This window comes from Loxodonta africana, chromosome 2, assembly GCF_030014295.1.
Source record: "Loxodonta africana isolate mLoxAfr1 chromosome 2, mLoxAfr1.hap2, whole genome shotgun sequence".
In the NCBI taxonomy this organism is placed as follows: Eukaryota; Metazoa; Chordata; class Mammalia; order Proboscidea; family Elephantidae; genus Loxodonta; species Loxodonta africana.
Genome location: NC_087343.1, coordinates 43,109,204 through 43,124,535, shown reverse-complemented (window position 1 = coordinate 43,124,535; position 15,332 = coordinate 43,109,204). Strand labels below are relative to the sequence as shown.

General features: G+C 37.6%; 1 protein-coding gene across 2 annotated transcripts in view; it reads right to left on the bottom strand.

Moving 5' to 3' along the window:
• Positions 1 to 2,351: 2,351 nt before the first annotated feature.
• Positions 2,352 to 15,332, bottom strand: part of WDR70 (WD repeat domain 70) — a 364,451-nt gene continuing 351,470 nt past the window's right edge. The window contains exon 16 of one of the 2 annotated variants that reach the window (XM_023545427.2): positions 2,352 to 2,516. In XM_023545427.2, the coding sequence (XP_023401195.2) occupies positions 2,429 to 2,516 (88 nt within the window). In that variant the 3' untranslated portion in view covers positions 2,352 to 2,428. The remainder of the gene's footprint in view (positions 2,517 to 15,332) is intronic. The other variant, XM_010588101.3, reaches the window with a different exon arrangement.

Genomic DNA, 15,332 nt, shown 5'->3' with positions numbered 1-15,332 from the left:
AAGCAGCTGGTAGATTTGAAATGCAGACCTTTTGGTTAGTAGCCGAGCTCTTAACCACTACATCACCGGGCTCTGGAGATGGGATTGGGGGGGTGGGGGGGAGAAACAATGCTGTGTAAGGATGAAGTTTCTAGGGCCCATCTATGGAAAAATGACCACTGCCACCTCAGAATCTGCGGAGGCAAGAAAGCCATGTGAGTGGTCATTACGAGACTTTTTTTTTTTTTTTTGTATGCAAAGCCTATAGAACCAGGAGCTTTTTAAAAAATTTAATTATGCTTTAAGGGAAAGCTTACAGCTCAAGTTAGTTTCTCATACAAAAATTTATATACACATTGTTATGTGACCCTAGTTGCTATCCCTATAATGTGACAGCACACTCTTCCTTTCCACCCCAGATTTCCTGTGTCCATTCAACCAGCTCCTGTCCCTTTCTGCCTTTTCACCTCACCTCCAGGCAAGCACTGCCCATTTAGTCTCATGTATCTACTTGAACTAAAAAGCACTCTTCATGAGTATCGTTTTATGTTTTTCCAGTCTACTCAATGTCCGAAGAGTTGGCTTCGGGAATGGTTTTATTGCTCAGTTAACAGAGAGCCCGGGGGCCATGTCTTCCGGGGTTCCTCCAGTTTCAGTCAGACCATTACGCCTTTTTACTAGAATTTTAGTTGTTTCTTGCTCTCTCAGGGACTCTCTGTTGTGTTTCCTGTCAGGGCAGTCATTGGTGGTAGCCGGGCACCATTTAGTTCTTCTGGCCTCAGGTTGATGAAGTCTCTGGCTTATGTGGCCTTTTTTGTCTCCTGGGCTAAAATTTTCCTCGTGTCTTTGGTGTTCTTCATTCTCCTTTGCTCCAGGTGGGTTGGGACCAATTGATCCATCTTAGATGGCACCTTGCTAGCTTTTAAGGCCCTAGGCACCCCTCACCAAAGAAGGGTGCAGAACATTCTCTTAATAAACTTTGTTATGCCAATTGACCTAGATGTCCCCTGAAACCATGTTCCCCAAACCCCTGCCCCTACTATTCTGTCCCTCAAAGCATTTGGTTATATTTAGGAAGCTTCTTAGCTTTCGGTTTAATCCAGTTGTGCTGACTTCCCCCGTATTGTGTGTTGTCCTTCCCTTCACCTAAGATAATTCTTGTCTACTATCTAGTTAGTGAATACCTCTTTCCCTCCCTCCCCACCCTCATAACCATCAAAGCATGTTCCCCTCTGTGTTTAAACCTTTTCTTGGGTTCTTATAATAGTGGTCTCATATAATATTTATCCTTTTGCAACTCACTAATTTCACTCAGAATAATGCTTTCCAGATTCACAGAACCAGGAACTTTTTGACATACTTTTTGAACCATCATTCATTTTTATAATTATTTAGTTCACTAGAACAAATGAGGGGAGGGCAGCAGGCAAGAGTACAAAAAGACATGAGTTATTTAGTAGGGCCTATTTAACATGCAAAAACTACCCATGTCTATGTGAAATCAGTCCACAGCATTTTATTCTCTTGACTCATTATTACTTTAGATAAACTGCCAACTTCTGTTTTAGTTTTCTAGTTACAAAAGCACAAGGGCTTTTTGGAATGATTTTCAATGCCTTCCATTTATATAGCTGTACATTTCAAAATATTTCTGCATCTTTCTAATTTAATCCTGATAAAAACCAGGCAAAGATATCATTAGCCCAACTTTAAAACAACAAATATTTAGTGTGTGTTTACTGTGTGCCAGGTACAGTGCTAAATGCTTTATAGAGTATCTCTCTTATTCCTCACCTGTGAGGTACCATTATCATCTGAGGCTTCAAAAGAGAGGTTAAATAACTCACCCAATGGGACTCAGAGAGTAAAGGGCAGAGCCAGGATTTGAACCACATTCATCTGACTGCAAAGCCTGTTCTAACCACTATGTTCTGCTGTTGAGGGATAATCAGATGCATGTTCTTTCCTAGTATGGCAATGCTTTTAGTTTGAACTCAGTCTAACTATTTACAGTCATGTAAACAACTGCCGTGAAATTATACAGAAATATTAAACTTTTTGATGTCTCTTTCCATATTATGTTCCCTAGAGTTGCTCAAGACAGGGGTATATCTCAATGTGCATTTCCCCCCCTTAAGGTTACAAGAATCTGTACAAGACCAATAATTGCTGAATAAAGTTTCCAAATATCTAAAGTACTTGGTAATAGGCTGAGAATCTTTTTCTTGTTTACTTGTAATATAGTTTACTACTTACAGGTAAGAAAATGTAAGCACAATTTTAGTGGAAGGTAGCTACCAAATCTTTTGAGTGGTTCAATAATATACAGGACAAAATCTGCTAATTAAAAAAATGTATTTTAATTCACAAGCATCTTTAAAAAAAAAAAAAAAAAACCAACAGTCACACATCCCTCCCCCTCATGCAAACAGCTCTCAAATGAGATTCTTCAAATTTTACGTTTTTTCCATTCCGGCTCATTCTTTGCTTCCTCATCATCAGATTCAACTTGGGCAAACATGGTTTTAGGCTGAGTCCTAAAAGAAAAGTTAAAGAAGAAGAGGAAAAAATTAGTCACCAAGTGTTTATTATATTAGGCTTTCTTTTTTTTTCATCATGTGGAAGCAAATTTGGGGAATCAATTACTACATCTCAATTATAAGAGTCATTAAACTTCTGGCAAAAAAAAAATAATAATGGAAAGTTAATTGTGTGCAGGAAAAGAGTCAAAGATTCTGCTAAAGGTTCTCCCTCTGTGGTAGACACTGTCCTTTCCTTAAATAAAATGAAAATGCATCAAATTCACTAGAACCTCACACATCTATAACCGCGCTCAAACTCAGGCTAACCAGGACCATTTGGAAGACCAAATTATATTCACCAAGCAAGGATCTACAAGATCTTGATTTATATCTATCTGGTTGCTCCCAGACTTAAGTTTTCCAGATAAATGATGTGATTATAGTATACACAAACCAGAGAGTTTGAGTTTGTAGTTTTCTTATCTAATAAGTTTATAATAATAGATAATACATACCGTAACTTGTACAACACCAGCAAAAAAAAAAAAAAAAAAGACAAGACAAAGAAATATCCCCCCCTCCCCACCAATGTATAAAGCTCTGGTGGTTTAGTGGTTAAGAGCTACGGCTGCTAACCAAAAAAGTCAGCAGTTCAAATCCACCAGGCGCTCCTTGGAAACCCTACGGGACAGTTGTACTTCGTCCTATGGGTCACTATGAGTCAGAATCGACTCCAGAGCAACAGGTTTGGTTTTTTTGCTTTTAACCAATATATGAAACGTCAAGCATTTTAGGATACCTCTCTGAGTACCAGTGCTATAACTACTGCCACACAGCACATCGTGTAATCTCTACGTGAGAACTTTCTGTACTTTGTAAACATACCTGGCTCAATAACATTCCTTTTCACACCATTCACACAGAAAATATTTCCAAGGAAATGTCATATGCTTATAATTTATGCCATCTTTAGTCATGCTGGTGCTAATGCCCTTTTTAAAATGGCTCTATCTCATTATGAAGAAACATTAAAGTGTAATATCTGAAGATTACATGCTCTAGGAAGTTAAAGCTTATATCTTCAATTTAGAGTTCAATTAAATATCATCAAAGTTCTTCCAGAATGGTAAAAATAATGACAACAACAATAATTTATTTGGCAAAGGAACACAGGGTTAACACTTCATAGTACTTCTTGCTGTTTCTTTATTATCCTCGGAAAGACGTATAAACCATCCATAACTCATGCTGATGTTCTGACCTGAGTCATGCACCGGCGTTCCTTGTGTGTAAGTTAGCCACAATTCCTCTCTCCAGGTACCTCACACACCTCCCTAGAGCCCAAGCTATTCCCACATACAAGCCAGTTGGTTAAACTTCTTACTGTCACTTTAAGATGCTGTTATGACACCTACAAACAGCTCTAAAATTCCTATAAGTAGTTGCAGATTTTCATATGCCCTCAGAGCCGCTGAATTACTAGAAAGCAGGACCACCGGCTTTTTAACGTGCTACAACAGGACAATTTGGTACTTGTTACTTATTTCATCTTGTGGCAAGGATGTTGGCTGTTTAGGTATGGACAAACCCGGACAGGAACAAACTTGTCTTATTTAAAAATACCTTTGAATTAGATATTTAAATTTCTAAGGGAAGAAAGTACATGGCCTTCCAAAGACATCTGGCAGTGTCTCATAGGACACCAGCTCATTAATGTTGACTGCAATGAGATTAAGTACCAGGAAGTCGCAGTGCTGCTTTTCTGCGACATAAAAGAAGAAATTGAATGGTAGATCACAGGAAGAAAGCCTGGAGCTTGAAAACGCTGTTTTATTTAAGTAGTTACTTTTTTAAATTCCACCTACTTCCAAAATTATTTGTAACAGGTGAATGTCTAACATTAAAGGGCACAGAATCAATGGAATTATTTTAAAATAAGTAGAAAAGGAGTAATAATTGCAAAAAGGCATAAGGAAACCTTTTTAGAGTAGTGGTGGAAATATTCTATAATCTTGATAGAGTGGTGATTACACAGGTATACATATTTTCAAAACTCAAACTATACACCTGAATGGGTCCATTCTGTATTCTATTGTATGTACAATAAATCTGACTTAAAAAGAAAATCAAAAACAGAGCAGAATGTCAAGAACCAAGGAATGAAAGCATAAAACTCAGCATGGGCGTTTGGAACAAGTTTGTGGTGTAACAACTGCATGCTCTCATCCCCCACAAAACACACACACACACACACACACAAAACAAAAATCTAAACCAACCAAATAAAAAACAAGCAGAAACTGGCAGAACCAACATTGTCAGAATTCTGGAAACCAGTCAAAGAGTTACAACAACTAAATGAACACTGAATCAAGGAAAAGGCAACATATAAATGGTAGGAGAGTTTTGGTTTTCTATTCACGTTTGTCCCGTCCTCTCTCCGGTGGGCACTGCCATCTTAAAGCAGTGGCAGCCCACAGTTCTAGAGGGAGCCTGGCTCTAGAGGGAACATAGCAGATTTTATTTGCAAATTATTCTGTACGTCTGTTCTAACCTGTCTGGGGGCTGCCTGTAGGACTAAACAAGGCGCACATTTCAGTCTGGCCTGTCTCAGAGTTCACGTAGGACTGAGGGTCAAAGTCACCAAAAATGAAATGCATAAATATTGATATCCTAGGCATTAGTGAGCTGAAATGGATTGGTACTGGCCATTTTGAATTGGACGATCATGTGGTCTAATATGCCAGAAATGATAAATTCAAGAGGCATGGCGTTGCATTCACTGGCAAAAAGAACATTTCAGTATCTATCCTGAAGTACAATGCTGTCAATGATAGGATAATATCAATATGCCTACAAGGAAGACCAGTTAATACGACTATTATTCAAATTTACATACTAAGTACTAATGCCAAAGATGAAGAAACTAAAGATTTTTGCCAACTTCTGCAGTCTGAAATTGATCAAACATGCAATCAAGACACATTGATAATTACTGGTGATTGGAATGTGAAAGCTGGAAACAAAGAAGGATCCATAGTTGGAAAATATGGCCTTGCTGATAGAAATGATGCCAGAGATCCCCATGATAGAATTTTGCAAGACCAATAACTTGTTCCTTGCAAATACCTTTCTCAACAACATAAATGGCAACTAAACACACGGACCTCAGTGGATGGAATACACAGAATTCAAATTGACTACATCTGTGGAAAGAGATGATGGAGAGGCTCAATATCATCAGTCAGAACAAGGCCAGGGGCTGATTGAGGAAAAGACCATCAATTGCTCGTATGCAAGTTCAAGTTGAAGCTGAAAAAAATCAGAACAAGTCTATGAGAGCCGAAGTACGACTTTGAGTATATTCTACCTTAATTTAGAGACTACATCAAGAATAGATTTGATGCATTCAACACCAACGGCTGAAGACTATATGAGTTTTGGGATGACATCAAGGGTATCATACATGAAGAAAGAAAAAGGTCATTAAAAAAGACAGTAAAGAAAGAAAAGCCCAAAATGGATGTCAGAAGAGACTCTGAAACTTACTCTCGAACATAGAGCAGCTAAAGTGAACAGAAGAAATGATGAAGTAAAAGAGGTGACCAGAAGATTTCAAAGGGCAGTTCAAGAAGACAAAATAGAGTATAATAATGAAATGTGCAAACCTGGAGTTAGAAAATCTAAAAGGAAGAACATGCTTGGCATTTCTCAAGCTGAAAGAACTGAGGAAAAAATTCAAGTCTCAAGTTGCAATTTTGAAGGATTCTATGGGCAAAATGGAGCCCTGGCGGCACAATGGTTAAGAGCTCAGCTGTTAACCAAAAGGTTGGCAGTTCGAATCCACCAGCCATTCCTTGGAAATTCTATGGAGCAGTTCTACATCGTCCTTTAGGATCACTATGAGTCAGAATCGACTCAACAGCAATGGGCTTGGTATGGGCAAAATGCTGAATGACACAGGAAGCATCAAAAGAAGATGGAAAGAATACACGGAGTCCCTGTACAAAAAGAATTTGTCGATGTTCAACCATTTTGGCATATGATCAAGAACCAATGGTACTGAAGGCAGAAATCTAAGCTTAACTGAAGGCATTGGCGAAAAACAAGGCTTCAGGAATTGATGGAATACCAATTGAGATGTTTCCACAAACAGATGCAACACTAGAAGCACTCACTTGTCTATACCAAGAAATTTACAAGATAGCTAGCTGGCTAACTAACTGGAAGAGATCCACATCTATGCCCATTCCAGAGAAAAGTGATCCAACAGAATGCAGAAATTATCAAACAATATCATTAATATCACACACAAGTAAAATATTGCTGAAGCTAATTCAAAAACAGTTGCAGTAGGGCATCAACAGGGCACTTCCAGAAACTCAAGCCAGATTCAGAAGAGGATGTGTAAGAGGGATATCATTGCTGACAGCATATGAATTTTGGCTGAAAGCAGAGAATACCAGAAAGATGTTCATTTATGTTTTACTGACTGTGCAAAGGCATTCAAATGTGTAGATCATAATTACGGATAACATTGCAAAGAATGGGAATTCCAGAACACTTAATTGTGCTCATGCAGAAACCTGTACATAGACCAAGAGGCAGTCATTCGAACAGAACAAAGGGACACAGCATAGTTTAAAGTCAGGAAAGGTGTGCGTCAGAATTATAACCTTTCACCATACTTACTCAATCTGTATAATAAGCAAATAATCTGAAAAGCTGGACTACATGAGAAGTGCAGCATCACGACTGAAGGCTCATTAACAACCTGCAATACACATATGACACAATCTTGCTTGCTGAAAGTGAAGAGGATTTGAAACACTTACTGATGGAGATCAAAGACTACAGCCTTCAGTTTGGATTACACTCCACATAAAAAAAAAAAAAAATCCTCACAACTGACCAATAAGAGATATTATGATAAATGGAGAAAAAAATTGAAGTTATCATGGATTTCATTTTACTTGGGTCTAAAATCAACACCTATGGAAGCACTGCATTGGGCAAATCTGCTGTACACAACCTCTTTCAAGTGTTAAAAAACAATGATGTCATCTCAAGGTGCACCTGATCCAAGCCATGGTATTTTCAATTGCCTCATATGCAATGAGTAGGGAAGACCAATGGAGAATTGATACTTTTGAATTACGGTGTGGGCAAAGAATACTTTATATATCATGGACTGCCAGAAGAACAAATGAATCTGGGAAGAAGCACAGCCAGAATGCTCCTTAGAAGGGAAGATGGCAAGACTGCATCTCACATACTTTGGACATGTTATCAGGAGAACCAGTCCCTAGAAAAGGTCATTACGCTTGGTAAAGTAGAGGGTCAGCAAAAAAGAAGAAGACCCTCAATGAGATGGACTGACATAGTGGCTGCGACAATGGTCTTAAGCATAGCAACGATTGTGAGGATGGCTTAAGACCAGGCTGTGTTTCATTCTGTTGTACTATACGGTCACCATGAGTCAGAACTGACTCGATGGCACCTAATAACAACATGTAATGAGCAAGAAATCTCCAAAACATATGACATAAATATTGACAGGATTGAAGAGAAAAATAAATAATTCTACAATAATACTTGGAAACATCAATAAACCACTTTTGATGGTGGACAGAACATCTGCATAGAAGATCAATAAGGAAGCAGAGGACTTGAACAAGATTTATAAAACCTAGCAGACCTAACAGACATATACAGGATACTCCACCAAACAAGAATAAAATTACACACACTTCTCTAGCACACATGGATCATTTTCTAGGGTAGACCATATGTTAGGTCACAATTAAGTCTTCATAAATTTTAAAAGACCAAAATCGAAGTATCTTCTCCAACCACAATGTAACGAAACTAGATATCAATAACAGAAGGAAAACTGGAAATTTCACAAATGTGGAAAATGAACAACAGACTAAACAACCAATGATCAAACAATAAATCACAAGGGAGATTAGAAAATACTTAGTGACAAATGAGAGAAAAACACAACATACCAAAACTTATGGGATGCAGGGAAGGCAGTGCTCACAGGGAAATTTATAGTGGTAAATGCCTACCTTAAAAAAGAAGATGGATCTCAAATCAATCACCTAATTTGCCACCTTGACAAACTATAAAAAGAAGAGCAAACTAAGCCCAAAGATACCAGAAGGAAGGAAAAAAAAAAATAAAGATTAGAATGAAGCTAAATGAAATAGGCTAGAAAAAAAACAGAGAATTAACAAAACCAAAAGTTGGTTCTTTGAAAAGGTCAATAAAATCAACAAACCTGTAGCTAAACTGACAAAGAAAAAGAGAGAGATGACGCATATAACCAAAATCAGAAATGAGAATGGAGAAATTACTACCAACCTTAAACAAACAAAAAAAACCAAACCCGGTGCCGTCGAGTCGATTCCGACTCATAGCGACTACCAACCTTAGAGAAATAAAAAACAATTCTAAGAAAACTCTCTGAACAATTGTTTGCCAACAAATTAGATAACCTAGATGAAACAAATTCCTAGAAATAAGTAAACTACCTAAATTGACCAAGAAGAAATAGAAAATCTCAATAGACTTATAACAAGTAAAGATATTGAATCAATAATCAAAAATCTCCCAACAAAAAAAAGTCCGGGACTTCACTCATGAATTCTATCACTCATTTAAAGAAGAATTAATACCAATTCTTCTGACACTCTTCCAAAAATTACAAGAGAAGGGAACACTTCTTAATTCATTCTATGAGGTCAACACTATCCTGATACCAAAGCCAGATAAAGATACCACAAGGAAAGAAATGACGCATCAATATCCTCTATGATACATGTGCAAAAATCCTCTACAAAATACTAGAAAACTGAATCCAAAAAGGTTATACACCATATATGAAAATTAACACAAAATGAATCAGTGACCTAAATATAAGAGCTAAAACCATAAAACTCTTAGAAGAAAACATAGGAGAAAGGCTTCAAGATCTTGTTTTTGACAATGGGTTCTTAGATATAACATGGAAAACATTAGCAACAAAAGAAAAAAAATAGATGAACTGGATTTTATCAAAATTAAAAACTTTTGTGTATCGAAGGACTTTATTAAGGAAGTAAAAAGACAACCTGAATAGGAGAAGATATTTGATAGCCATGTATTTCATAAGGGTTAACATCCAAATATGTACAGAGCTCCTACAACTCCACAACAAAAAGAAAAACCAATCAAAAAAAAAAAAAAAAACCGGCAAAGGTTTTTTTTTTTTTCTCCAAAAAGATACACAAACAGCTAATAAGCACATGAAAAGATACTCATTAGTCATTAGGGAAATGCAAATCAAAACCACAGTGAGATACCATTTCACACCCACCAGGATAAATGGAAAATAATAAGTGTTAAACAGGATGTGGAGAAATTGGAACCCTTATCCATTACTAATGGCATTATAAAATGGTACAGTCTCTGTGGAAAACAGTTTGGTAGTTCCTGAAAAAGGTAAACATAGACCCAGCAATTCCACTCCTAGGTAGACACCCAAAAGCTTTGAAAAACAGGGACTCAAGCAGATACTTATACACCAACGTTCACCACATACAGTATTATTCATAATAGCTGAGAGATGGAAAAAACACAAGTGTCCATAAACAGATGAACAGATAGGCAAAATGTGGTATATGTGTACAAGGGAATATTATTCAGTCATAAAGAGAAATTAAGTTCTGATACATGCTACACATGGATGTGTCTTGAAAACATTATGCCAAGTGAAATAAACCAGAAGACGCAAAATGACAAATAGTTTACGATCCCACTTACATGAAATATCTAGAATAGGCAAATGCCTAGAGACAAAAGTAGATTAGTGGTTGGTCACCAGGGCAGGGGATGAGGAGAATGTGAAGTTATTGCTTAAGGGATACTAATTTCTGTTTGGGGTGATGAAAAACTTTTGGAAATAAATAGTGGTGATGGTAGAACATGGTGAATGCAATTAATGTCACTGAACTGTACATTTAAAAATGGTTAAATTGGTAAATTGTGTTATATATATTTTATCATAATTTAAAAACATTTTAAATGTGACAATAACACAAACAACAAAAACTTAGCACTGAATTTCCTAGCAGCCAAGCCAAAAACAGAGAGAGAAAAATACTAATTTTTTAAAACTAAAAAAAAAAAAACTTATTGCTGTCCAGTCAATTCCAACTCACAGCGACCCTACAGGATACTACTCCATAGGGTTTCCAAGGAGTGGCTGGTGGATTCAAACTGCCAGCCTTTTGGTTAGCAGCCGAGCTCTTAACCATTGTTACCACCAGGAGAGATACCTTTTTCCTCCCTAACATCAAATGCAGATTTTTGTATCAGGGTCACTTAGATTGTCACTTCCAATGACCAGACCACAACAGTTTCCTTTGTCTTCACCTAAAACCAAACCAAACCCACTGCCGTCGAGTCGATTCTGACTCATAGTGACCCTATAGGATAGAGTAGAACTGCCCCATAGAGTTTCCAAGGAGCGCCTGGCAGATTTGAACTGCCGACCTCTTGGTTAGCAGCCGTAGCACTTAACCACTACGCCACCAGGGTTTCCGTTGTCTTTACCAGGTATTCTAATTTAGTGGATCTCAAGTTGTTTGGGAGGCAGAACACCTGAACATCATGGTCCTTTTTGCAAAACTCCATGGAATTTATTTTAAATTCCACTTTTTGCAGTAAGAACAATGTTGTCAGCAAAATTTCCATGTGTATGCAATATCAAATCACAACCCCCAGCTTCTCTGAATTGCCAAAATCAGGACTTAAGCCAGTGTCCAAATTTTCCCAGCAACACTTGCTTACCACTTATTCTTTCATTTTGTTATCTGTTACTATACCTAGCAGACAAGCAGTTACGCCAAAAAAAATTTTGTTTTTTAAAAATTGACGAGTAACATTTAAAACGGAGACAATTCTATCCATAAACTTCACCTTGTCTGACTACTAGAAAAAGACTGCCATAATTGAGCTTGGTTGGCCAGGGAGGGGATAATTAAGTGTGAGAACTTGGCTCTTGGGCTTGGGAATAAGGAGGAATGAGTCCCCTGCCTAGGATAAAAGGTAGACACTTGGAGGTGGCCTTACCCTCAACTTAGGGCTGTGCCTAGAGCAGTGCTCTCGAACCATCTGTAGTGCAGGACCAGTCTTCGTTTTCTAATTCACAATCCTTTGTGGACAGATATTGCATTATTAAAAAATATAAAATTAAAAAAAAAAACTACAAAGGAAAAATTTTTATTATTAGATTCAACCAATATATCCAATTGCTATAAAATTTTCTAAGTGGTTCCTCTCAATTTCTACAATTGGCTCATCAGTGCTGGTTTGTGGACCACTCTATGAGAAGTACCCGCTGAGATCCCCATCCCTCCCCTAGCTTGGGAAACGGAGTGAGAAAAACGGGGTTGTATACTAAGAATTTTTCTTCTTAACATAAACTTTTACAACTACAGGAAAATATTTCTCTTATCTGGAAAACTGGCCCTGTATGATGCTACTGAAGACTTGGTGAATGAATGAAGTTGGAGCTGCACCCACAGGCTCACCCTTTAAAGGAACCAAAAACCAAAGCAGCTGCTGTAGAGTCAATTCTGACTCATGGCAACCCCGTGTACTTTCAGAGTGGAACTGCCATCCTCAGGATTTTCAAGGCTGTGACCTTTTGGATGCAGATCGCCAGGCCTTTCTTCCGAGGCTCTCTGGGTAGGTCAAACTGCCAACCTTTCTGTTAGTAGCCCAGTGCTTAACTGTTCACGCCACCCAGGGACTCCCATCCGCTTTAAAGAAAAGAAAAAATTAAAGAGTAGTCTTTAATTCTTATGGATTAGGGATGGGGAGGTGAAGGAAACGTGGCTCACAGAAGAAAATTTCCCCCAATTCAATCCATCATAGCCCCCAAACTAAAATTCTTACATATAGTACAGTGCCTTCAATAAGAGGGATATGCTGTCAACTAAATAAAGACCAGGTTTCTCAAAAATGATTATTCAGTTTTAGCACACTGAACATCTCATCCAGCCTAGGGAGTGCCCGTGTTTTGTAGGAGCACAGTGAGAGAATCGTACCTTTAAACTTTGCAACCTATTCTTCCTTTTCAGCAATTTTTATCTTTGAATTTATTTCCAGCCGGTATTCTTTTGAAGAATTTTAGAAATCCACATATGAGAAAAAAAAAAATTTTTTTTTAATTCAATTCAGGATCATCTAGGGCATTTTAAAAGGGTTCCTTTAGTCACCACTTTATCAAGACAATGAGGAACAGAGACGATTAGGCAACTCTAGCAGAGGATTTCTTCTTCCCTGGGGGATGGCCTAATTTGTCCTTGGCATACAAAACTACTATGAAAATAAATCAACAATGAAAAGCAGGAATAAAATGACACATGCAAAAAGAGAAAACATTACTGGATTTGAAAACAATTAAAAGTTGGTCTGGAAATTCCTGCTTTTAAAGCCAATGGGAAACAAACAAACAAGTCTCTATTAACATCATCACTGGCACAAAAATGGATTCTATTCTGGGCTGCTTGAAGAAATAGAATTTGTACACTGATTTTACCATGGGCTCTGCTGGGTGCTTCCATCAGAGGACTAGGACAAACCAAACCAAATGGACACCGAGGAAATGGTGACAACTCAGGAAATATACAAATGATGTGCAAGAAATATATTCCACTGCTTCGAGAAGGCTTTTCCATTACCTACCCATTCCTCTAGCATTCTATACCTCATTTCTCAAGAGGCAGACAGTTATCAACTCTAACTTACAGCCTCATAGCAGATCCATTTTCCTTGTCCAAATAAAAAGTCTATAAAGGGATCTCCTTGAAGGAAAAAGGAGGTCATGGGAACATTCAATTCAGCCAAATGTAAAATCACTCTGGGTGCCCAACAAGTTAGTGGAGATAAGGTAAGCCTCACTGGAGAAGCAGTAAAGTATCCATCTTGCTGAAATCAGCTTTCTCCAGAACATTTTCTACTGGATTATGGCCCACACTTGCCCATTTTTCAAAGGGTTAATTTATTAAAACTCAAACTTATAGGGAGCTGATATGAAACTACTTTTGTTTTCCTGTTTGATTAAGTGATTAAGTGGGGAATAGTAAACACTCTTCAATTGACTATATATACCAACTTGTTTACTAGAGTTACCAAGAAAAGGAGAACAGTTCAGATGTTAGTATAGTTATTGCTGCTAACCATCAAATAAACTAATCACAGGAAGGCTGAAGGGTTTTTTGTTTTATTTTGTTTTTGCATCAATAAATTTTGCATTTGCTAAGAGTTAATATAATTTCATGAAGCAAATACAAAATTTAAGCAAATGTCTGTCTCAAATCTATAAGTCCTGATTAGCTGATAGCTTTGTGCTGATTAATTTTCTCCTTTGAACTTCTTTTTTTTTAACTTGAGTTCTTAAGGTTATTTGTTCAAAGTGAGTCTTTTCCAGCAGCTGTGTACGTAAAGATGAAAGAAACCCAACAGAAACAAAGCTCTACCTTTGGTATTTCCATCCAGAGAATTTTGTGTAAAGATCCTTCCTGTAATCTTCTAACAGAGCATTTTTGAGGTGCATTGTTTGTGCAAGAGATTTAAAGTGTTTGTAGGACTGTCCCTTCTCTTCTGACTAAGCTTTAACCTATGCCTTCTACAATCTTCCTCTAGCTCTCAGGCCAGAGTGAAGTCGTCAAAATGTTTTCAGCTGCAATGGAAAGGCCACAGGTCAAATTCTTTTTAATTATGGATATTCTTCTGATATGATTCATTCAAAAAGCATAAGGCCAGCTCCAGGGTAGGGTAATAGAATGAGTATGAGGGGAAATCACTTGTATTATTTAGTCATCAGTGTGTGAGTATAAACCACAAGCTTTTTTGGCTCAGGGCCCATTGTTTATTATGAAGGAAAACCTCAAAGCCAGTCAATTACAGCCATGACTTGATAATCTGACACGCTTGTTAACCCTGTTAGAATGAATGTTAGAATGAATAAGGCCCAGAGGAACTCTGACCCAGTCATGACAATTGCAGAATTATTAAGATTAAATAAAGGACTTGAGCAAAAGATTCCACTTGAAATGGTCCCTTCTTTCTGGGGAAAGAGCTAATCAAAGTTTTTTTTTTTTTAAATATAAAGGATGCATAAGAAGGTGAGAGGCAACAAGATATTTCTAGATAAAAAAAATTTCCCATTTTCTTCAGGAAATGAATATATAATATCTTGGAAAATAGATAAACACATATCGGACTCATAAATAAGGCAATTCAACTCATAATGGTATGTGTGAAAATTCAAAGACTGGGTGAGGGTGGAGAAAAGGACATATATGAAACCTGTGGAAACTGTGGAACCAGAGAGAGAGAGCAAGAAAGAAAAAGAAAAACCCTATTAAATTTCCTTACTACCAAGCGGGTAAACAAGTTATATGATAAAACTTTTGAAAAGCACACAGGCCTCGGGCAGTCCAGATATCACCAATGCCCTCTCTAAGCTCACATTTATAAACTGTATGCCACAATTTCTCTTCAAAAACATGAGGGCTACATGTTGGTACAGCCCTGTCCCCTTACTTCATCCATGGGGAAATAATCTCAGCAGAGGTAAGGAGACTCAGTGAAGGTATTAGAGCTGGAACTAAACCCCAAGGCTTTTGATTCTTAGTCTCATGTTCCTTCTGCTATGTCATGCTACCTCACACAATAATCTTTTCAGGTTCACTATACTTAACTTTTCTAAGAGCTACCCTCAGCTGTCCCCCATGTGTCTGTCAGTTTGTCATACTGTGGGGGCTTGTGTTT